Source organism: Selaginella moellendorffii, unplaced genomic scaffold (assembly GCF_000143415.4).
Source record: "Selaginella moellendorffii unplaced genomic scaffold, v1.0 SELMOscaffold_18, whole genome shotgun sequence".
Taxonomy (NCBI): domain Eukaryota; kingdom Viridiplantae; phylum Streptophyta; class Lycopodiopsida; order Selaginellales; family Selaginellaceae; genus Selaginella; species Selaginella moellendorffii.
In genome coordinates this window covers 994,126-1,017,588 of record NW_003314279.1, presented here as the reverse complement: position 1 = coordinate 1,017,588, position 23,463 = coordinate 994,126, and the positions used below count along the sequence as shown (strand labels likewise).

Here is a 23,463-nt window from a genome sequence, read left to right as displayed (position 1 = left end):
ACTCCAGATCGATCACAACCTCTACTGTATTGTAGGTCTGACACTCTTCAGCCAAGCAGCAGATGGAAGTTGCAACCTTGCACCCTCCCCAATGATGACCCAGGGGTCCCATCTCAGAGCAGCTTTCAATTTCCTAGTTGATCAAGTTGGAGGACTAGCTCGCATGTATGGCTATAGCCACATAATAGCCACCTCAGGACGTGTAAGCATTAACTACTTAACTATCTACACAACTCAGCCGCAAGGTCATCTTGCATCGCATAGTCTACCTTTTGAGGGTGTTTACAATCTTTCCCAACTCAATCCAACTCTCAACTCTACTAGAGATCTGTATGACCAAAATGACTGCTATCCCTTTCGCTCTGGAATGATGAGCGGAGAGCGAGGAGAGCTTGGATCCGACCTCTACAGTGGCTCTCGTCTTGTGTCTCCGAACGGCTTCTACGAGCTTGTTTTGGAATACAACTGTAACTTGGTGCTATTGGCGAGGGGATGGAAGGAGCTTTGGTCGAGTTCTACGGCTGGAAAAGGAGTTGGATGTGTACTCACTCTCCAAAGGGATGGGAACTTGGTGCTCGTAGGAGGAGATGGAAGAGGTATCTTTGCATCAAACATTTACTGCCAACCACAGCCTCACTGCATACTTGGAACCAATTTGGTGCTTGAAAATAGTGGATCTATCTCTATCTATCGTGCCTCTGAGCCCATGCTTCTCTTGTGGCGACGGCCATAAGAGATCAATTTGGAATTCTGGTCTTAAACATAACATTTAAACTAGTTATACCATCGAAAAAACTGCAATACGCTTGGGAAAGAGTCATAGAATCCACGACTTCCAGTTTTGCTGCGTTGGATGTTCTTCTTACCACGTTCTGGAGCTCTTGTTCACAGGTTTACAATTAGTACCGCACTGCTACGATATTCAAAGGCACTCGAGAAACGACTTTGACCATCTCCCACTTTGTGCCGAAAGTCATTAGTTTTTCATTTTTTATTTTTTATTTTTTTGGCCATGGAAAGCCCTTTTCTAGTTGCATTATGGAAAGCTACAATGCACTTCACGAAATAGGGGGTGTTGTGGAGAATGCCTGAGTATGCGTTTTGCTCCCTTGTCTTCCAACTTCCTGTGAAAGTAGATAACGATTTATGTCAGACGTTCCGAGCTCGTGATCTATATTTCATAGAGAAGTACACAGAAAGCCGCAGTAAAATATTCCGCCATTGCAAGCTCAGCGAGGGAGGTCGGGGAAAAACTAGAGCAAAACTTGCTTCGCTTATTGACTGCTTGGTCGTCGTTGGATGATCAGACTGCTGCTTGCTGGTTGCAGCATCCAGCGTGGTGCTCGATACGAGGCCAAAGATCTTTCACAATTGGCCGTGGCTTTCCAGTACGCGAGTAGAAACCATACAAGATCAGCTGAATCACCGCCAGGCAAGCTCCAACAAGATTTGGCACCTAGAGAGTGAGCAGGCTTTCAATGAATTGAGCTCCAAATAAAAAACGAGTCGAGCAATGCCTACCACAATGTAGTAGTCGTGTGGTTGTCCCAGGAATCCATACGCAGTCCAGGTAGCTCCATTGAAAAGCCCGGCCACGAGCGGCAGGAGGGGCATGTATTGGACACTCTTGGTAGAAATCACTGTTCTCTGGACGAAACAAATCGAAGTAAAGTTGATGGAACTCGATCAAAGTCCAGACTTACCATGATGGAAAGAGGAGAAGCATACATTGCAATGGTGACTACAGCGCAGCAAATCCCAGCAAACTTCCGGCGTGTGTGATGGTCCTTGGAAGCCATGAAAACAGCCAAAACAATCCCCAAGTAAACCGTCAAGACGATGCTGATCATCCCGGCTACTCTGGCCTGTAAATAACAAGCAAAGTAACTACGATAGAAAACTTTCACACGAACTCTCCCCTACCTTCTCGATTCTCTTGGAGGCGTAGAAGAGGAAGATCCCCAGATAGACGCTCTCGATCACACAGCCGATTGTATTGATCGTGATCACGAGCACGCTGTTGGAAGTAACGAAGGGAAGGCCGTAGAGCACCCAGAGCAAGCAGTTGAAGAGCGTCGCGACGTAAGGGGCTCCCGAGAAGTCGCCCGTGGTGTGGTTCTTGACGATACTCCGGAAGGTTGGCCTGTCAAGCACACGTCAGAGCCCGTCAAGGCCTCGTCAATGCCAGCCATAGCCAAAACCCCAGGGGCCAGGGATCAAGAAAGCGAGGATCTTACGCAGGGGACAGGAAGAGGCCGAAAGCGATCACATTTCCTGCGGGGAGCGCTCTCCACAATCAGGATCGGCGAGATCGAGAGAGAAAGAGGAAATCGGGAGAAAGAAGAAAGATTACCGATGATCCCCATGACAGTGCGAATTGCGCCGGCGAGCGTCATATTTTCTCCTCCGGACACGCGGTCGATCGAGCGAGCGCCTACATTTGCCGCCGCGAGCTCCCCCGCCGAGAAAGAAACGTTCTTTTGTTCTTCGTGGTAGGGGTTTAACGCGCCAGATCGCCACCGTTGGATCTTTGGCCGTTGGATGTGGAGCGCGGGCAAAGTTTTAGGGCTAGCGATGGCGATGGCGACACGATCTTCTTCTTTCTCGATCTAACCCTCTTTCGAGCGCCAGGATTCATCGAATCAGGATTTCCGGGCGATGGCCTGTCAATGGAGAGCTTCCGGACTCCACATTGTGATACAGTGGCGAGCTGTGGCTTCTTTCGAGGTAATAATCTCGCGCTCTTTGGACTTGGAAGATAGAATTTGTAGGAAGTCCAGCTCCACGGCGACGAAGTGACCACTTTCTGGTGTGCCTTCTCGAAATTTTTGCTCTCTTTCCTTTCTAAGGTTTTTGTTTAAGTGGATCTTAGTTTCTCAAGACCAGGATGAAGCTGAATTTGCGAAGCTTATATATGGCTGATGGCAATGCTACGGCCGAGCTCCTCCAAGTTTCCACATTGCTTCAGCAAGCCATCGCATCAGCTTCTTCTGAAAAGGTCGGTGAGTAGTTTTTCTCTTTTCTTTTTCTTTGTTTGTTTGTTGTGAAGCGGGCATTGGGTTATGCAGTTGCCAGAGACAACAAGCTGCTCGATCACTGGTTCTGGATCAAGGCTGGAGCAACGGTATACGACGATTTGGCCACAGAATGCAGCTTCAGGGTGATATAAACTCGTGGTTTTGCATTTGTAACTTTTGGTATTGATGCTGCGACAGGGAGAACGAAACATGGCTGCTTCGACAAACACTGACATTGAGCAGATTGAGAATTTGGTTAGAGAGGGTACTTATAGTTTGCTGCAAACAGTTTCTTCGGTTGAGCAGCAACAGCATAGCTGCGAGAAGGATGAAAAATGTTTTGAGTATAACACACGAGAAATGAAAAGTGGAGCTGGACCGATGTAAGAAGCGCCTCTCAGTGCTTTAAACAGTTTTCAATCACATTGAAACCGTGGAGAACTCTTTAGGCCATCATCCTTTGATGAGTAAAAAGTGCTCCAAAGTGAGCTGTGCAGCCTTTTGGTGTTTGAAACGACTCTTAAGGGCACACTCAACCTTGAGCAAATCTAGTGAGTCCAATTAATTAGAAGTAATAATGATATATTCATTGCTAATAGTCAACTTTGGAAAATGTTTTATTAGATCAAATGTTATTAATTTAAATGGACGGGAAATTGCAATTGACTCCAACCATCATTTCATAACATGAGAGGGAGTAATATGAATTTAGCACCAAATATATTTATATATATATTAGATAACTTTATATTACATTTTCAGCTAATAAAAAAACTTGTGCAGCTTTTCAATCATATAACGATGTCTCATATGTCTGCGTAAAATAAATGAATCATAGTAAGTATAGAGAAAGCATGGAACAAAAATTGAAAAGCACCACCAGCCATAAATGATCATTAAGATTCATCTCTCAAAATAAAGAAAATCATTCTCAAGATGATATTGAGAATGTAAATACCAAATGGCAAATTATTAACAAATGATACAAGATTTTCAAATCTATCACGCTACAACAACTATTGACCTTATAGAAACTTTATTCAAAAAATCTATAAATGTTGAAATAAACTTGTCAAAAACATAAAAAGAAAGTGAAAGAGGAAGAAGAACTTAGGAAAGAATATCAACATCAATTATAAAACTCCTTAAATGATTAACAGAATTAAAATTATATATTTGATTTAAAGCCCACTAAACAGTACAACCAACTAAATTATTTCACTTTAATAATAAAATAAATGCAACATGATCACCTTTTAGTAATGTCCAAGAATTATATAGATATGTATAAAGTTTCTAAAAACTCTAAATTGTTGCTAAACACTCATTCTCTATCATGGAATAATTCACCTCTATTGATTGTAATATGCTAAAATTAGAAGAATTGTTAACAACTCTTTGAAATCTATAAATGCCCACTCACAATTTACAGACTAATGTAAGCGACTAAATTTTCCATTCTACTTTAGTCACTTAACCACACCTCTGACCACTTGGAGGAGTCTCATTCACAACTTCCATAAGTCCAATCCAGGACTTGGGACTTGCTAGCCCCAAGAATGGCATCCATGCCACTCAACATTTGCACTTGGTCCAAGTGCACCACGTGTCCGATCCCATGACCGACACTCAAAGGTACCACCAACATAGTAGCCCGTTACGCTAAGGCCATGCCCAATCACCTTTGCCACACTGGTAGTCCAATACCACTTGCATCACCGTCTTGGCTCTCCAAGACTAGGCAAACCATCCGTGAGTGGTCATCTCAGATCCACTCCTTAGCATCCTTAGGATGCCCACCGACAAGGGGAATAGCCTTCCCCAATATCCCTCTGTCAGTCCCCACTAAGTCCCTTTCTGCCCCTAGCCGTGTTTGCCAACACTGCCACTGGATCGAGACCCACAGGCCCGACCACTAAGTCCCACGGTCCTCTGGGACTTCCTCACCACACGACTGTGTCCTTGGTCACTACCCCAGAGGACTGCTCCTCTTCCTTTCCACAGTCTGGGCCTTTGGGACAACATTTCGGAACACCGTGGCCTTAGGCAAGCCTCATGGGTACTCTCCCCGCCTTTCACCTTTAGGTGCTCTAGCCATGGGCTTAGAGCGGGTTCCGTTGAGCCACACCAGGTATCCAAGTAGGTAGTGCCACCCACACTTGGACTGGGAGCATCGGCCAGACGATCTCCCGGGGGAACTAGAGCCGGCTCTTGAACACTTCACCAAGCTACCCCGCTTGTCGGTCCATGTTCACTCTAGTCTTGGACTTCCCAGTGGGCAGCTCATCACCCAACACTGGGTCCGGCCTTCCTAGGCCAAACTGGCCTTTCCTGGCCAAACTGGCTCCACTGCAGTCCTCCCCCTACTATACTTTTGGAGCTCACCAAACCCCCCAGGGTCTGGGAGACGAACGCTTTGGGCTTTCACCCTCTCAGGCTCCGGACTCGGACTCGGACTCGGACTCGGACTCGGACTCGGATTCGGACTCGGACTCGGGCTCGGGCTCGGTCTCGGCCTCGGCCTCGGTCTCGGTCTCGGTCCCGATCTCGGTCTCGGTCTCGGTCTCGGTCTCGGTCCCGGTCTCGGTCTCGGTCTCGACTTCGGACTCCATCTCGGACTCCATCTTGGACTCCATCTCGGGTCCATCTCGGACTCCATCTCGGACTCCATCTCGGGTCCATCTCGGACTCCATCTCGGACTCCATTTCGGGTCCATCTCGGGTCCACCTCGGACTCCATCTCGGACTCCATCTCGGACTCCATCTCGGGTCCATCTCGGACTCCACTTCGGACTCCAACTCGGGTCCATCTCGGGTCCACCTCGGACTCCACTTCGGACTCCATCTCGGACTCCAACTCGGGTCCATCTCGGACTCCATCTCGGACTCCTCTTCGGACTCCAACTCGGGTCCATCTTGGACTCCACTTCGGACTCCAACTCGGGTCCATCTCGGACTCCTCTTCGGACTCCAACTCAAGTCCATCTCAGACACTCCCACGTGTCATGTGTTGGTCCTTTTGGGTCTCTTTTTGGAGCCTCGCCTTTTGCTCCCTTCGTGCTCGTTCCTCGAGCACTTCGTTGGGAGTTCCACTCCCGCTCTTGACTTTTCAAGTCAGAGCTTTTGGTCCACACGTGTTACACTCGTTTGGCTCTCGCTTCGGCCACTACCATGTGGCGCCCTTCCGGCTCCACTTTGGGGCCTAGGGATTTTGTGTCTCACACTCCACCACCCATAGACGAAGTTCGATGTCCTCATCGAACGGTGAACCATTTTATAAAGTAACACCCGCATGTGTTACCATTTCCATCCTTGGCGCGTAGCCAATATTTGTCAATGGTGTGACCTTGAAGGCTCACCATGCCTTCTCCACATTCGTCAATGGTTGGACATTGAAGGCTCACCATGCCTTTTGCATATCCTCTAAGGAGGGTAGTCTCTCCAACTTAGAGACTGATTGGACCACATGTAGTGGTTCTCTCCTTTTATTGGTTTAGTCCTCGCTAAACCTCTTAGAGACCCTTCTCTAAGTCAATCCCACTACTCCTTCTCGAGTAGTCTCGATTTCCATTGATATAACCTTTGCACTTTGGAACTTTGAATTTTGACTTCTTGGAGTCAATTTCCTAGGTGTCTCCGACACCTTGCCTTGCACCTTTTTATGCAACTCCACTTCCCATCCTAGGAAGTTCTCTACTCGAGGGCACCATCATCCTCTCTTCTATTTTGTGCCAAAGTTCTAGTTATCATACTTTGTGCTAGGGCTGGTCATGGCCCTATCATTTGGCTACCTTACCGCTCCCTCCCTTGGAGCTTCCACTTTCGCCAAATCGGAGCATTTCGGAATCCCTCATTGGAAACACACTTCCTTTCCCGCAACTTGTTAGCGTCCAACACATTAGTGTTCCTCGCCTAACTTTGTCACTTGGATTCCTTCCAAGGTATTCCACGGCCCTATCTTGGCCACTCATCTTTTGCTCCTATCCGTTGATTGTTGCACCAAGCAACATCGAATCTCTACCTCCCTTCTTGAGGTATTGTTTTGGTTTTATTGCAAAGACTCTTCTTTGCCAAGTCCGGAGGATGTTCACCCCTAGTATGTCTCTTTAGCATCTTCTGCTATGGGCTCTATCCACGGCCCAACTTCGTGACCCTCCCATGGGTCTTTTATAGAGACTACTTTCCTCGGACTCACTATGCCATCGCATGGACATAGTTTATTTCCCTTAGGTGCTCTTCCCACTTGGTCATCACGACCAAGCCACACCACCTTAAACAGTTCAATTTCAACATTTTGAACCAGGAACTTCATTCCTTAGCCAACCAAGGACCTTGTCCTTATCTGGCCATAAGATCACCTAGTGATCTCACCTTGGCACCTTAACAGAGTTGCCAAGAGGTACTTGGTCTTCTAGACCTCCAAGTTGTTGACTATAACCCCGGGGGCATCCCCCACACTTGGCGGTGCACCCAAGCCAGCCCTTACGGCCAAGGGTTTATAGCAACTGAGATTAGGTGTCCCCATCTCACTCACCACGACCTTGGTGCCACTTGCACCAAAGCGTTCAAGTTAGATATGCTGAGCTTTCACACTAAGCAATCTAACCGTGCATCACGACTCCGAGGCATCCCTCGCTTGGCGGTGTGCCCAAACCAGTCTCCCCACTGAGAGTCCATGACCACCGAAATATGAATGTCCTCATATTCCAAACCATCACCACGCCCTAGTGATTTGGGACTCGAACCCAAGCACTAGAGGGTCGGGACTCGAACCCAACCTCCGTATATGCATCTACGGACGGCATCACACAAGATGCCTGGCGTGACTCCCCACGCCGGTGCACCAACTTATTATTTTTAAAGCGCGCTACAGATCACAGCTTAGGAACCTAGTTCCCCCACACTGCCAAGTCCTCTCACTTGACATATCTGTGATCATGCATGGACTCCTCCATGCTTGGCCCCATGGGCCCACCCTTTTTGAAGTTATCGCCTTCAACTAGGGTATTTGTTTCCCCTGACTTGCCAATCTCGCTTAGCAAGTCATCCGGCCACTGTAACATGGTTCATGCATAAGCGTGGAAGTCCTTAACCATCAACTTTCGTTCAAAGCCCTCTCTTTGAACACTCGGGAACTACTTCCCTAACCTTGACAGCCTTGCCTCATGGCAAGCTTCAAGACCACGCTTCTGCTGCGCCACTCTGATTTCGCACATTCTATGAACCATTTACACTTGGCCTTTCTAGGTACTAAGCTACCTAGAATCGTCTTTGGGAACCTTGAAGGAACTCTGTCCCTTAGCTTGCTAAGGCCTCCCTTTTTGCAAGCTTTCCAATTGCCACATAGTCTAACATGGACAATTCCATATTTTAGACTCTCCATGGCATCACGGTTGCTAGCGGCAACACCCTCGAGCCCCCACTTGATTCTCCACTCCCAGCTGGTATAATCAACCTTGGTTATGCCCTTCGATTTCTATGGTTCAGTTCCATCCCAATACTACTTGCCTTTTGGCCCCATATGTTTCCTTTGGTTATTTTCCTCCAGACCAGGAGGATAGCTTTGCACTTTTTATCATGCCTTAGCAAGTATTCTTAGGGATGAACCTACCCAATAGCCCAGGGAGTGGTTCCTTAATCCGGGTATGCTCACCTTATAATCCCACACACTGGGATTACATTGTTGCTTATGGGCCTTTCCATGCCCATCACTAGCCTTGCCAAAATTCCATTTTTGGCTTTGTCCAACTCGGGTAGACAGTCCTCTCCTGTCTCCGCAACCTTGGACATTAGGATAGCACCTTCTATCCATCATTCGCTAGGGACTTAGTCCCTTGGGCTTTATCCATTGCCCTCGCGACATCAAACACCACCTTCTGGTGTTCTAGAGTGTTCGGGTGTCCCAATGATGGCTTTCTTGACAATGAGTATTTCCTTTTATGACATTGACTTACTATATCGCAACACAAGCAACTTATCTCCCGTAAGGGTGTATCCGACTTCCCTATGCTATTAAGAAGTCTTGGGTAGCTACCTTCTACCCGTTCAACCAGTTATTTTGCACCTCTTGCTTAGTTTCCTCATAGTTGTCAAGTCCTACAACTCATTGTTTTGGTGCTTTCACACCTCCATCATTATCTGGGTCACCACACTCCAACTGCATGCTCTACAGCTTAGGCTATGCCATTCCCATTTCCATTGGGATTCCTTTGGCAAGGGGTTCTCATGAACCCACCAACATAGCCTCAAGGTATCACACCTTGGCACATTTGGTGTCTCCACACCATCGGCTCCACGAGCCTACCTCTATGACATTTCCCCTTCGTGTCTAAGTCTTTGCCAAGACCAACACCGCTCTTTCTCATGCCAACCATCCGTTGGCACTGCACCATAGAGGTCACACACAACTTTATGTCAAAGTTGTTTTCTTCTGGGAACACCTTTTCCCATAACTTTAGCATGGCACATTTTGCCATCGATGAGATACCCTCTGTTCTCATCCTTGGATCCTATGATCCCCCCCCCCATCCTTTGTGGGGTACAACAAACCACAGTCCAAAGGCTTCCATCAGTCCTTTTAGGACCATCCATTGACTCTACTTGAGTCATCCAGCAGTTTTGGACTTAGTTAATCCACAAACCCGTAAGGTCCTACTTGTGAGGCACTAGCTCACTGGAATACACTTCTTGCATTCCTGTCCTACTCAAAAGGACTATTTTCACAAGTGTTACTCCGACACTTGATTTTGTTCTCTGGGGGCAACCTTTGCCCCTTAGGACTACTTGTCCATGTGATGAGAATACCAACTCATCCACTTAATACACCCCCAACTCCTTGGGTTGTTCCAGCATTTATTAAAGGTAGCCCCGGCTACCATTTCGAGGACTCGTGTCCTTATCCATACTTGACCTCTCACGGTCATCCATTCCGGTCTCACCTTCATGAGCACCAGCCTCAACCATGTGAGGATAAACTTGTGACTCCTTTATTGTTTTGGAGTCTCTATCTTTCCCGTGATCCCAACTATAGTTATTTGCCATAACTATATTAGCCAGTTTGCTAAGTCAAACTCTCATCTGGATCACATCCTCAACTCAATGAGGACAACCTTGCACTGTTCCCAAGATCCCAAAGTCGTTCCATTATTGGCCCCTTTTCTATCCACCACCTTGTCTACAAGTTCATACATGAACTGTAATGGAGAGCCATGTCTTCCCGACCTGCTACTCCTCAAGGATAGGCCCACTCTTCGGACCTTCCGATGCCAACACCAGTGGTGATATACTTGAGCACCAATAAAAGTCGGACTAAGGAACAGCTCCGATACCAAATTGTAAGCGACTAAATTTTCCATTCTACTTTAGTCACTTAACCACACCTCTGACCACTTGGAGGAGTCTCATTCACAACTTCCATAAGTCCAATCCAGGACTTGGGACTTGCTAGCCCCGAGAATGGCATCCATGCCACTCAACATTTGCACTTGGTCCAAGTGCACCACGTGTCCGATCCCATGACCGACACTCAAAGGTACCACCGATATAGCAGCCCGTTACGCTAAGGCCATGCCCAATCACCTTTGCCACACTGGTAGTCCAATACCACTTGCATCACCGTCTTGGCTCTCCAAGACTAGGCAAACCATCCGTGAGTGGTCATCTCAGATCCACTCCTTAGCATCCTTAGGATGCCCACCGACAAGGGGAATAGCCTTCCCCAATATCCCTCTGTCAGTCCCCACTAAGTCCCTTTCTGCCCCTAGCCGTGTTTGCCAACACTGCCACTGGATCGAGACCCACAGGCCCGACCACTAAGTCCCACGGTCCTCTGGGACTTCCTCACCACACGACTGTGTCCTTGGTCACTACCCCAGAGGACTGCTCCTCTTCCTTTCCATAGTCTGGGCCTTTGGGACAACATTTCGGAACACCGTGGCCTTAGGCAAGCCTCATGGGTACTCTCCCCGCCTTTCACCTTTAGGTGCTCTAGCCATGGGCTTAGAGCGGGTTCCGTTGAGCCACACCAGGTATCCAAGTAGGTAGTGCCACCCACACTTGGACTGGGAGCATCGGCCAGACGATCTCCCGGGGGAACTAGAGCCGGCTCTTGAACACTTCACCAAGCTACCCCGCTTGTCGGTCCATGTTCACTCTAGTCTTGGACTTCCCAGTGGGCAGCTCATCACCCAACACTGGGTCCGGCCTTCCTAGGCCAAACTGGCCTTTCCTGGCCAAACTGGCCTTTCCTGGCCAAACTGGCTCCACTGCAGTCCTCCCCCTACTATACTTTTGGAGCTCACCAAACCCCCCAGGGTCTGGGAGACGAACGCTTTGGGCTTTCACCCTCTCAGGCTCCGGACTCGGACTCGGACTCGGACTCGGACTCGGACTCGGATTCGGACTCGGACTCGGGCTCGGGCTCGGTCTCGGCCTCGGTCTCGGCCTCGGCCTCGGTCTCGGTCTCGGTCCCGATCTCGGTCTCGGTCTCGGTCTCGGTCTCGGTCCCGGTCTCGGTCTCGGTCTCGACTTCGGACTCCATCTCGGACTCCATCTCGGACTCCATCTCGGGTCCATCTCGGACTCCATCTCGGACTCCATCTCGGGTCCATCTCAGACTCCATCTCGGACTCCATTTCGGGTCCATCTCGGGTCCACCTCGGACTCCATCTCGGACTCCATCTCGGACTCCATCTTGGGTCCATCTCGGACTCCACTTCAGACTCCAACTCGGGTCCATCTCGGGTCCACCTCGGACTCCACTTCGGACTCCATCTCGGACTCCATCTCGGGTCCATCTCGGACTCCATCTCGGACTCCAACTCGGGTCCATCTCGGACTCCTCTTCGGACTCCAACTCGGGTCCATCTTGGACTCCACTTCGGACTCTAACTCGGGTCCATCTCGGACTCCTCTTCGGACTCCAACTCGAGTCCATCTCAGACACTCCCACGTGTCATGTGTTGGTCCTTTTGGGTCTCTTTTTGGAGCCTCGCCTTTTGCTCCCTTCGTGCTCGTTCCTCGAGCACTTCGTTGGGAGTTCCACTCCCGCTCTTGACTTTTCAAGTCGGAGCTTTTGGTCCACACGTGTTACACTCGTTTGGCTCTCGCTTCGGCCACTACCATGTGGCGCCCTTCCGGCTCCACTTTGGGGCCTAGGGATTTTGTGTCTCACAACTAAAGGAAATACAATGTTAATAATTTCAATAATGCTCGCAATGGTGCAATATAATTAGAAAGATAGTTAATGAAACGATTGAGATATTGCACCTTGCCTAAGTAGCACTACACATCATTCACACATTTTGGAGTAGGGAAATTAAGAATATTCATAAATTTTTCAGAATCACATGAGAAATACAATACTAAGATAAATGGTGTTTTTAGACTCAAACATGCACTTTGATCTCTTCAACTTTAAACTAATTTCTCGTAGCTGATCCAATATCTTACAAATATCACAAATGTATTTCTCTTATATCCTCTCCAAGTGGATTAAAACATCATCAATGAAATTAATAGTCATTTCCAACATATTGCAAAGAACCTTGTTTATCATTCATTAGAAAGTTGCTGAAACATTGTTTAAACCAAATGGCATCACCAAGAACTTGTATAAACTAAATAGTGTACGAAAAGCAATCTGGGGAAAATCTTTTTTAGCTATTAACTCTTGTTAATACCTAAAAGCAAAATTTAACTTAGTGAACCAATACTGTTTTTGTAGACAATCTAGAAGATTAACAATGTGAGGAAAAGGGTATACATTTGAGATTATCACTTCATTTAACAAATAATAATTGGTACAAAAACAAATACTCTTATTACACTTCGTCGCAAGATAAAGTTCATATGCTTAAAAACTCTGTAACTTTTGAATAACACTTTTTTCTAACATTTCTTTGATATTTATATATAAAACCTTGATCTCTTTTGATGACCGACAATGAACAAAAACCTTCATTAAATAAACATTTCTAGTTAGAATAGAATTATGTGATTTACAAAATTATGCATACAATCATGCAAATTACGTAATATCATTTATAGAATCATGCAAATTTGTCTTATCTAATTGAAAGAGTAGGTTAATAGTCATATGAAATGATGTTGTATGGATTTTTACGCTTGTTTTATTTAGATAAAACTAGTTTAAAACCAATAATTGCAGTTTTTATATCATTTTAAAGTTGAAAAATAAACTTAATAGTTTTATTTTTGTATTTATTTTAAATAATTTATATAAATCTAATATATTTTTTATGCAATTTTATAAAATAATAATAGTATGTATAGCTTATGATTCAATAAAAGAAAAATGGAATTGATTTCCTTGGAAATTATAATTCTATGAATGATTTCAATTATTTAAATAATTTGTAATATTAGTTCTTTATACTTAATGCAAAATTATGAGTTATTTTGTTAATTTTATAAATTCAATAATTTAGATATGGTTTTATGCTTTGTGCAATTATGCATGATTTCAAATTATCCAGAAAGATGTAGGTAATATAAATTATATTGCTGTGTATTGTATTCAAAATTTTCTTTAAAACCTTTTTTAATGAAGACTTAAGTAAATCAAGAACCCAAATATAATGCAATCCACCCTGGATAGGTTAAAGAAACATAAGAGCCTTTTTAGAGCACTAGTATTGCACTCTAACATTCTATCACATGTGACAAATGGTCCACCATCTTTTTGAAGATCTCTTTGGCTTTATCCACCCACCGAAAATGCCATTCTCCAAAAACACCTAGACCAAAATTGTCCAGTTGATAACATTCTTCCTCCAATCAGTCAAAAAGCTCTTTTACAAGATCCAAAATTCCACACTTTACATGCTCATAAGGGCATTCCCAATCTCAAAGTCAGATTCCAGTAGCTTATCTTGGATCTGGTGATGAATCCTATCCTGAATCCTGGTCCCATTGCTTGAGGATCCCACACACGTTGAGAGCAACCAGGAACAAGACATTCAATGGACCGCATGATTACTTGAACAATTAGAAAGAATTGTAGGACTTAGGGAGGGAATCCAATTTTTTTGAATTTGAGGATTTTAAACATTATAAACACCAAAAAGTAATATTCTCAGAATATTCTCAAACTTCTTTTAAACCAGAAATTTATATATCTTCATAACCCAGTGGTCGCTATGAACTCAGAGCACTCTGGATCACCCGTGTTGCGAGCCTTGCTACGGTTACCTGTGGACAATCTCTGAAGCTTGGAACTCTTCTCTTGCTGCGGTATGAGCTGGATCAAGAAGCTTTTATTCATTGCTTGGCCGCTTTCATGGCCGTCGCCATAAGAGAAGCATAGGCCCGGAGGCACGATAGATTGAAACGGATCCACTATTTTCAAGCACCAAATTGGTTCCAAAGATGCAGTGAGGCTGTGGCTGACAATAAATGTTTGATGCAAAGATACCTCTTCCATCTCCTCCTAAGAGCACCAAGTTCCCATCCCTCTGGAGAGTGAGTACACATCTAACACCTTTTCCAGCTGTGGAACTCGACCAAAGCTCTTTCCATCCCATCGCTAATAGCACCAAGTTACAGTCGTTTTTCAAAACGAGCTCGTAGAAGCCGTTGGGAGACACAAGACGAGAGCCGCTGTAGAGGTCAGATCCAAGCGCTCCTCGCTCTCCACTCACCATTCCAGAGCGAAAAGCATAGCACTCATTTTGGCCATACAACTCTCGAGTAGAGTTAAGAGTTGAGTTGGAAGGATTAATATTGAGGACAATCTCTAAAGGTTGACTAATATGTGTCGCTTGTGGCAGGGATGTGGAGTAAATCCGATAATCAATGCTTAGAAGTCCTGAGACGGCCATAATGCGACCATAGCCATATATGCGAGCTGCTTCTCCAATTCGATCAACCAGATAATCACTTATTTGTATGAGAGAAGATCCCCGGAGTCTCATTGGGGAGGGTCCAAGGCTACAACTTCCATCTGATTCCATGGTGAAGAGTGTTAGCCTTACAATGCAAAAATTGTCAGTATCAATTTGGAGAGTTTCTCCCCATGACTGCGAATTATAAAATATATCTGGTTGAATATTAATTCTGATGAAGGAGCGAATGCGGATCTCCATGGTGACGGCTTGCTGGAGGTTGAGCCTACCTGGTATAGATGCCTCGTCAAAGCGCATGCATGAGCACCCATAAAGGCAAAAGATTTTCAACAGCACTACTTTCCATCCCATGGAGTTTCTTGGACGATCTGGTTGCTTGGAGAATCCTTCACTTAAAACATCACTTTGGCTTTGTTACAAAGTTTGACTTGGAAAGCAAGTTGATTATGAAAAAAAATGACAAAAAATATCCAAAATGTCCATATATTGAAATTTCTACTAGACGCTTTTGACGGGCTTGACAGGCCAACCTTCCATAAGATCGTCAAGAACCACACTACGGGTGACTTCTCGAGCCCTTATGTCGCGACGCTTTTCAACTGCTTGCTCTGGGTGTTCTACGGCCTATCAAGAAAGTGAGGATCTTATGGCCGAAAGCGATTACACTTCCTGTGGGAAGCGCTCTCCGCAATCAAGATCGGCGAGATCCATAGCAGATCACAGAGAAAGAATAAATTATTACGTGACGCGATCGATCGACGCCGCGAGCGGATCCCCACCGTTGGATCTTGGGCCGTTGGATGTGGAGCGCGGCAAAGTTTTAGGGCTAGCGATGGCGATGGCGATGGCGACAGTGCCTTCTTGTTCTCACGCCCTGATACGAAGTACGATCTTCTTCTTTCTCGAGAGAAATCTTCTAAATCTCTCTTTCGAGCTCCAGAATTCATCGAATCCATGAAATCGCTGGGATATCCGGGCGATGGCCTGTCAATGGAGAGCTTCCGGACTCCACATTTCGATACAGTGGCGAGCTGTATGCGCTGGCTTCTTCCGAGGTAATAATCTGGCAATCTTTGGATTCTTGGAAGATAGAATTTGTAGGTATGATCCTGAAGTCCAGCTCCACGGCGACGTTTCGACGGAAGAGGGTCGAATCGCATTTCTCAAGTCTGCTGGCCGGTTCATGGTGATTCATCGTCACTGCTCGATCGATTAAAGGAGTAAAATCCGATTATTTCTCTCTCTTTCCTTTCCAAGTTCTTTTCTAAGTTTTTTGTTTTGATGGATCTTAGTTTCTCAAGACCAGGATGAAGCTGAATTTGCGAAGTTTATATATGGCTGATAGCAATGCTACGGCCGAGCTCCTTCAAGTTTCCACATTGCTTGAACAAGCCATTGCATCAGCTTCTTCTGAAAAGGTGTGTGAGAATTTTGTTTTTCTTTTCCTCGTGATGTTTTCTCCATTGGGTTATGCAGTTGCCAGAGACAACACTCTTCAAACGGGCATTTGATGTGAAAGCAGCTCGATCACTTGTTCTAGAGATCATCAAGGCTGGAGCAACGCTATACGACGATTTGGCGACCGAAATGCAGCTTCAGGTAGATATAAACTTGTGGTTTTGCTTTTGTAACTTTTGGGATTGATGCTGCGATAGGGAGAGCGAAACATGGCTGCTTCGACAAACACTGACATTGAGCAGATTGAGAATTTGGTTAGAGAAGGCACTGACAGTTTGCTGCAAACAGTTTCTTCGGTTGAGCAGCAACAGCATAGCTGCGAAAAGGATGAAAAATCACTGAGTATAACACATGAGAAACGAAAAGTGGAGCTTGAGCGGTGCAAAAAGCGCCTATCAGTGCTTGAAAACGTCAGGTATCGATAACATTGAAACCTTTTGGAGAGCTCTCATTGTGTTTGCGTTTTATGAACAGGCCAGCATATCTTGACGAGTACGAAGTGCTCCAAAGTGAGCTCCAGCGCCTTTTTGGTGTTTATCTCGAGAAATTCCACAATCTACGATGGCTAGAGAGTCAACTAGAAACACACAATCAAGAAGAGCAGGAAAAACTACAAGAATCGTTTGCTATGATGAAGCGTCTCCAACAACAATTGCAAGACGAGGTGATAAGTGTCAAGGTTTCGATTGTCTTATTCTTACTTCGGCTTGCTACAGAACTTACAAATCCTTCGAGGAGAGGAAGTGAGTGGAAATAACAAGGATAATGTGGAACTAAGCAAGCTCTCTTGGAGCGACTCAAAGCTCTCTTTTGCACTAATAGCTGAGACGGGGAACACTGTTGCCAATCCACAAGAGACCTCTTTCAACTTTAACCAGGCTCGCCACTCACCTTCAAAGGTAGCTAGGATTTTATATTTTTCGTCTGCTGTGATCATAAACAGCTTCTCCAGGACGTCTCGGAGGTTATTTCAGACGACGAGTCTGACCACAATGGTAATGAACAAGTAGAAAACAGCACAGATGACGAGTTCTAGGCTTGAGAAGTTCTTTGGTGGTAAGATATATCCTCTTTCCCCGTTTTTTGTTTCTATATTCTCATATATAAATTTTATTTTGAGATTAAATTGGCATCTTCTCTAATATTCAATACCAATTTCTATTTGACATTTGCTATTATTATAAGCATCCGAAACATTATCTTTTTAAATGTGGAATATTTTGAACTCACAAGAATTTTCTATAAAAGCTCGTTTCTCGGAGGCTATTTCAGTCGACGAACAGGTAGAAGTCCAGTGTGAGGAGAATGACCCGGAAAGATGACAAATATTTTGGGCGACCTGGACGTCCTGACTGGCCTTAAGCACTTGTCTCTCAGGTATGTTTTGGACGTGGAGGAATGGAAAGAGCTCGTCAGATCTTCAACAAGCTTGCCGCAGCTGGAAAACGTTTGGAGCCGGATTGCAAGGATCGAGCCAAAGCTAAGAGACACAGACTTTGGCAACTATCTGATTCGCGCGTTTGGGAAACGAGGCTGCCTGAAATGTTCCCTGCGGGTGTTTGACGCGATCATCGCCAAGAACACCAACTCCTGGTTGCTTGTGCTCTCCAGCTTCGCTCTCACCAGATGCTTCGATCAGCCAACACGCAAGGGCTCTCTGGAGGACGCCAAGAATAAATTCGAAAGCGGTGCCAAGAGCCAAGGGTGCTGGAACTCGATGCTCGCGGCTTATGCCCAGAACGGGCATCTCTCGCGCGCGAAGCAACTCTTCGACAAGATGCCGGCTCGTGACATCGTCTCTTGGAGCTCGATGCTCGCAGCAAGCTCGCTCAACAGCGCAGCAGATCTCTTCGAGAGAATGCCGTCGCGGGATCAGGTGTCGTGGACTGCGCTCCTCGCAGCCCATGCACGGGCTGGAAACGTCGACAAGGCGATCGCGCTCTTCAACTCGATGCCGTGCCGAGACGTCCCGGCCTGGAACATCATCTTCGCGACTTACAGTCACGCGGGAGATTTCAAGACCGCAATGGAGCTGAGGAGGGTGATGGATCTGGATGGAAGCAAGCCGGACGAGCTCTCCTTCGTCTCACTCCTGCTGGGATGCTCGTCCAGAGACACCGCTCGGCGCTGCCTGTGGCTGATGATCCGCGACTACCACATCGCTCCAGTCAAGCTCCACTACGGCTGCATGGCGGACTTGTTCCACCGGTGTGGCTACAGGAGGAAAAACGACATGGAGCCTTTCAAAGCGAGCATTCCGGACGAGAGTAGCGACTGGGTGGAGAGAATCCTCGAAGCTGGAAGGAGGTAAGATAGAAAAAAATCTTTCTTTTATTTTTCCACTTTTGTAATTCACGTCACCGAGATCGCTGAAAGAGAGAGAGCGAAGGTGTAGTTGGGGAAGAGAAAATATACTTTTCTCGACAATGGACTTTTGCTCAATCTTGCTACTGTTGCTAGCAATGCTGCTTCGAACAGCACCTCATAAAGCTTTCAAAAAGCCTGTTAAGCCCATCTTTGTGCTGTTGAAACAGCACGGAGATTACTATCTACACCCAACACGTAGGAGGCCCAGCCACTTCCCAGGCCCACGCATTCAGCAGATTTTCGCAGCGAATGACCGCCTACACAAACAGATGCCTGGGGTCTCACAGCTGAAGCGTGTGGCAAGTTGTGTCTCGCTCTGCCCGATTTTTTAACAAGCACTTGATGAAGATTTCACTCGAGACTGGATGGTGAATTCTATTTTCTCGAAGTTATTTGCGATCTAAGCGGAACCCTTTAAGCCATATAGGTAAAGGGACAACAGAATATGCATTCAAGCAGCCCTCCAGAGTGATCTCAAGCATGCACGTCGACAATACTATCACACCAAGGTTATCACTGTCCTCACATAGGTTTGGGGGCTGGATTACCAAATGTGCTCTCGTAAGTATGAAAAACACAATATAATGTCCTTGATTTAATATGCACAAACCTAGGGATGGATCTTGAGTCACTCAAGTGGTGGCTTCAAAGGGTTAAATTCCAGTGCTATTTGCTGACCTATCTATGGGATGACATAGCATAAGGTAACATCATCTTCTGGTAATTGGGAGGGAGTTGGTTACCCTGAGAGAACTATATTTGCTATCAATGTGCTGAAGACATAACATGTACCAACTGCAACGGGACGAAGAACCACCCTCCCACTCTTCCTCCAGCAATGGCAACACCTATGATCTTGCAAGTCAACAATAAGCCTCCGTGACTTCATGCCACAAGCCCTTAACTCCACACTATAGGATGCCCTTCATAGGTCCTCACGACCAGAAATAGGTATTGTTGTTTTTCTTGGACTCATTGGCTTAATCCTGCCAAAGAAGCATCCTGACATTCTTGACATGCTACATGGTGTAGGTAATGTTTCTCCATTGCAATAGAACTCATGGGGCTGGAGTGTTCATCCAAGAGTCTTCAAATCTTTGGGATGCTTATGATTTTAGATATGATATGCATGTTTAAGTAAAATAGAAAGTCAGTGAACGAATATTTAAAATAAGACATTAAAATTAGATAAATTTTATATAATAGTATCTTTGGTTTGATTTGGAATTTTATATTTTCTCATATAATAAAATCCATTTTTATCTCTCTGATATGTAAAGAGATTTGTTGTTTGTGTATGAACTGAGCGTTGGGATATCCCCCAAGCATCAAAGATAGAATTGGAGTCAACGACACTAATAGTTAATTTTTCTTTTAAGTAGTAAATTTGAAAATTTGAAAATTACTTTTGGAATGGATGTAGAGATGGCTATTCTAGTAGTTTTTGTTGGTACACCCTATTTAAAACCTATATATATATATATATATATATATATATATATATATATATATATATATATATATATATATATCCTATTAATCATCTTATTGTATAAACCATCATTTTATTGCCAATACTACAGTCCCACAGTGAATAATTCATATATAATTTAGAATGCCACTACCCCATTTGATGCTTGGGAGATATTGAGTAGCCACCCCCAACCCTCAGTTGATACACAAACAACAAATCTCTTTATATATTAGAGAGATATCAAAAAGATTTTATTATGTGAAATATAACATTCCAAATCAAGTCAAAGGTATTATTATACAAAATGATCTAATTTTAATGCATCTTATATTTTAATATTCCTTCACTGTAAACACCAATTTCTATTTTATTTAACTGTGTATCAAATCTAAAATCATAAGCATTCAAAGTCTACCCAAACATTATCTTTATGTATAGCACACTAAAATAAAGTATGAAGAAAATAATGAGATGTGAACTCCCAAGATAAATTTTCATTATTATGTAAAGACAATATCATCATTGTTTGACGCATAATAAATTTTTATTTCACTTTCTAAATGATTAGCTATGATTACATGGATACTTCTAACTTTTAATAAGGAAAAAAAAACACATGAACTATATTAATTTTTTCAGGTTAAAACATTTAAAATACTTTGGCAATGATACAAACTTTGGTAAAAAATAGTAAAAATTATCTGTTTTATGCTCTGGCAATGTCGACTTTGGTAATGGCTTGCCAATAGTCTACACTCTCTTTGACTCCAGCTCTGGAAGCAGTATCATATCCTTGGAATAGGCTCTCTGAGGCAGGACTTCACATCTTAGAGAATGCCAAAAGACTTTGGCCCCAACCACACACACGTTCATCACTTGCTATAGCATTCACATTTTTAGTTTATCTTGGATTTTGTAGTGGTCGACTACAACCAGCTTGGTTCGACACATCGAAGGATTCTATGATCCTAGGGCGGCCGCAAGAACCTTCTCAGAATTTGAGGTTTATCATCTTTCAGAATGGCCAGGAATATCTGGACGTCCTGAGATCTCAGAAAAACCGTTTGGTGTTGTTTGACGCGATCATCGCCAAGAACACGAAGGCCGTCGCTTGTACTCTCCAGCTTCGCTCTCGCCAGATGCTTCGATCAGCCAACACGCAAGGGCTCTCTGAAAGACGCCACTTGGAGCCAACGGTGCTGCAACTCGATACTCGCGGCTTGCATCTCTCGCGCGTCGACGACATGCCGGCTCGTGACATCATCTCGATGCTCGCACCAAGCTCCCTCTCAACAGAAACTCCAACGCAGCAGTGGATCTCTTCGAGATGATGCCATCGTGGGATCAGAGCAAGCCGGACGAGCTCTCCTTCGGCTGGGATGCTCTTCCCGACATACCGCTCGGCGCTATGCCTCTGGCTGATGATCGGACTTGCAAATTCCACTGGTGTGGCTACGACATGGAATCTTTCAAAGCAAGCATTCCGGACAGAATAGCGACTGGGTGGAGAGGAGTCTCGATGCTGAGAGGAGGTAAGATAGAAAAACTTCTTCTCTTTTTCTTGTTGGTTTTCCACTTTTGTCATGTTCTAAGACTCAATAATTGGCCAGGAACTGAAAATACGTCACCGAGGATTCCTCGCGATAGCGTGATCGCGGAAATAGCCCGAGAAGGAGAGCGAAAGGTGGACAGGGCGATCGATACGTTGATGCTCGCAGTTGGGGAAGAGAAAAGATTACCTACGCAGTCATCTTCTTTCGGGTCACGCACCCTGAAAGCGGGCGGCTTGCTCGGGGAGGCGGCTCCTTTTTAAGTCGCTCGGGGCCTCTTTGATTGTTGGGTGGCGAGAAAAGCAACGCAGCGAGAGCTCATACTTTTCCTTCCTACTTTTCTCGACAATGGGCTTTCGCTCGATCGCGCTGCCGCTGCTGGCAATGCTGCTCCTGGACTCGTCGCTCATCGCTCAAGGCTTCCGGGTGAATCTCATCCATCCCGCCAAGGAGGCCATGCGGCGCAAGGGCGTCAAGAGGAGCGAGGCGATCCGCGCGCTGGTGGCCAAGAGCCACGCGCGAGTGAGATGGATGGCAGCGCGGGCGAATTCGTCTTCGTGGTCGTCGATGGCCGGCACCACGGACGTGGAATCGCCACTCCACCCGGACGGCGGGGGCTACGTGATGGACATCTCGGTGGGCACGCCGGGCAAGAGGTTCCGCGCCATCGCGGACACGGGCAGCGATCTGGTGTGGGTGCAATCCGAGCCGTGCACGGGCTGCTCGGGCGGCACCATCTTCGATCCCCGCCAGTCGTCCACCTTCCGCGAGATGGATTGCTCCTCGCAGCTCTGCGCGGAGCTCCCCGGATCCTGCGAGCCCGGCTCCAGCACCTGCAGCTACTCGTACGAGTATGGCAGCGGCGAGACGGAGGGCGAGTTCGCGCGCGACACCATCTCCCTGGGCACGACAAGTGACGGCAGCCAGAAGTTCCCGTCCTTCGCCGTCGGATGTGGCATGGTCAACTCGGGCTTCGACGGCGTGGATGGGCTTGTCGGGCTCGGCCAAGGTCCCGTGTCGTTGACCTCGCAGCTCTCCGCCGCCATTGACAGCAAGTTCTCCTACTGCCTCGTGGACATCAACAGCCAATCGGAGAGCTCCCCTCTCCTGTTCGGCCCGTCGGCGGCGCTGCACGGCACCGGCATCCAGTCAACGAAGATCACCCCGCCCAGCGACACCTACCCGACGTACTACCTGCTCACGGTCAACGGCATCGCGGTCGCCGGTCAGACCATGGGCAGCCCCGGCACGACCATCATTGACTCCGGGACGACGCTGACGTACGTGCCATCCGGGGTGTACGGCCGGGTGCTCTCCCGGATGGAGTCAATGGTGACCCTCCCCAGGGTTGACGGGTCGTCCATGGGGCTGGACCTCTGCTACGACCGGTCCTCCAACCGCAACTACAAGTTCCCGGCGTTGACCATCCGGCTGGCGGGCGCGACCATGACGCCGCCGTCGAGTAACTATTTCTTGGTGGTGGACGATAGCGGCGACACCGTGTGCCTGGCCATGGGCTCCGCGAGTGGCCTCCCAGTGAGTATAATTGGGAATGTGATGCAGCAGGGCTACCACATCTTGTATGATCGCGGGAGCTCCGAGCTCTCGTTTGTCCAGGCCAAGTGTGAGTCACTCTAAAGAAGTTCTTTGCTTGTGTGAATATCAATCGCTACATTATATTTGTAAGTAAACCATGTTATATACACTTGATTGATTCTAAACCATAGTGGTGC

General features: G+C 46.2%; 4 protein-coding genes and 1 long non-coding RNA gene across 7 annotated transcripts; 4 read left to right on the top strand and 1 right to left on the bottom strand.

Moving 5' to 3' along the window:
• Window positions 1–1,058: 1,058 nt before the first annotated feature.
• On the bottom strand, window positions 1,059–2,396 carry LOC9650150 (bidirectional sugar transporter SWEET7b). The gene is made up of 6 exons (XM_024677024.1): window positions 2,354–2,396; window positions 2,238–2,274; window positions 1,924–2,143; window positions 1,704–1,865; window positions 1,522–1,647; window positions 1,059–1,124 (listed from the first exon to the last, which is right to left on the bottom strand). Exons 1-6 carry the CDS (start codon window positions 2,394–2,396, stop codon window positions 1,059–1,061), a joined length of 654 nt encoding a protein of 217 aa, XP_024532792.1.
• A 149-nt stretch (window positions 2,397–2,545) lies between these two features.
• On the top strand, window positions 2,546–3,427 carry LOC9650149 (clusterin-associated protein 1). 3 transcript variants are annotated; one of them, XM_024676905.1, is made up of 4 exons: window positions 2,546–2,727; window positions 2,873–2,998; window positions 3,069–3,160; window positions 3,216–3,427. In XM_024676905.1, the coding sequence occupies exons 1-4, from the start codon at window positions 2,659–2,661 to the stop codon at window positions 3,379–3,381; spliced, it is 453 nt and encodes a 150-aa protein (XP_024532673.1). In that variant the 5' UTR covers window positions 2,546–2,658; the 3' UTR covers window positions 3,382–3,427. The 3 variants fall into 3 exon arrangements, with proteins under 3 accessions (XP_024532673.1, XP_024532672.1, XP_024532674.1); XM_024676904.1 differs by having other exon boundaries at window positions 2,873–3,002; XM_024676906.1 differs by having other exon boundaries at window positions 2,546–2,809; window positions 2,873–3,002.
• A 12,848-nt stretch (window positions 3,428–16,275) lies between these two features.
• Window positions 16,276–16,605, top strand: LOC9650148. The gene is made up of 3 exons (XR_002992616.1): window positions 16,276–16,299; window positions 16,358–16,480; window positions 16,537–16,605. It is a non-coding gene; the product is annotated as an uncharacterized LOC9650148 (long non-coding RNA).
• A 1,052-nt stretch (window positions 16,606–17,657) lies between these two features.
• On the top strand, window positions 17,658–18,480 carry LOC112346975 (pentatricopeptide repeat-containing protein At1g62260, mitochondrial-like). The gene is made up of 2 exons (XM_024677023.1): window positions 17,658–18,399; window positions 18,452–18,480. Exons 1-2 carry the CDS (start codon window positions 17,658–17,660, stop codon window positions 18,478–18,480), a joined length of 771 nt encoding a protein of 256 aa, XP_024532791.1.
• Window positions 18,481–22,078: 3,598 nt separating this feature from the next.
• On the top strand, window positions 22,079–23,385 carry LOC9650146 (aspartic proteinase nepenthesin-2). Its single transcript, XM_002972050.2, has one exon. It carries the CDS (start codon window positions 22,079–22,081, stop codon window positions 23,366–23,368), a length of 1,290 nt encoding a protein of 429 aa, XP_002972096.2. The 3' UTR covers window positions 23,369–23,385.
• Window positions 23,386–23,463: the final 78 nt, after the last annotated feature.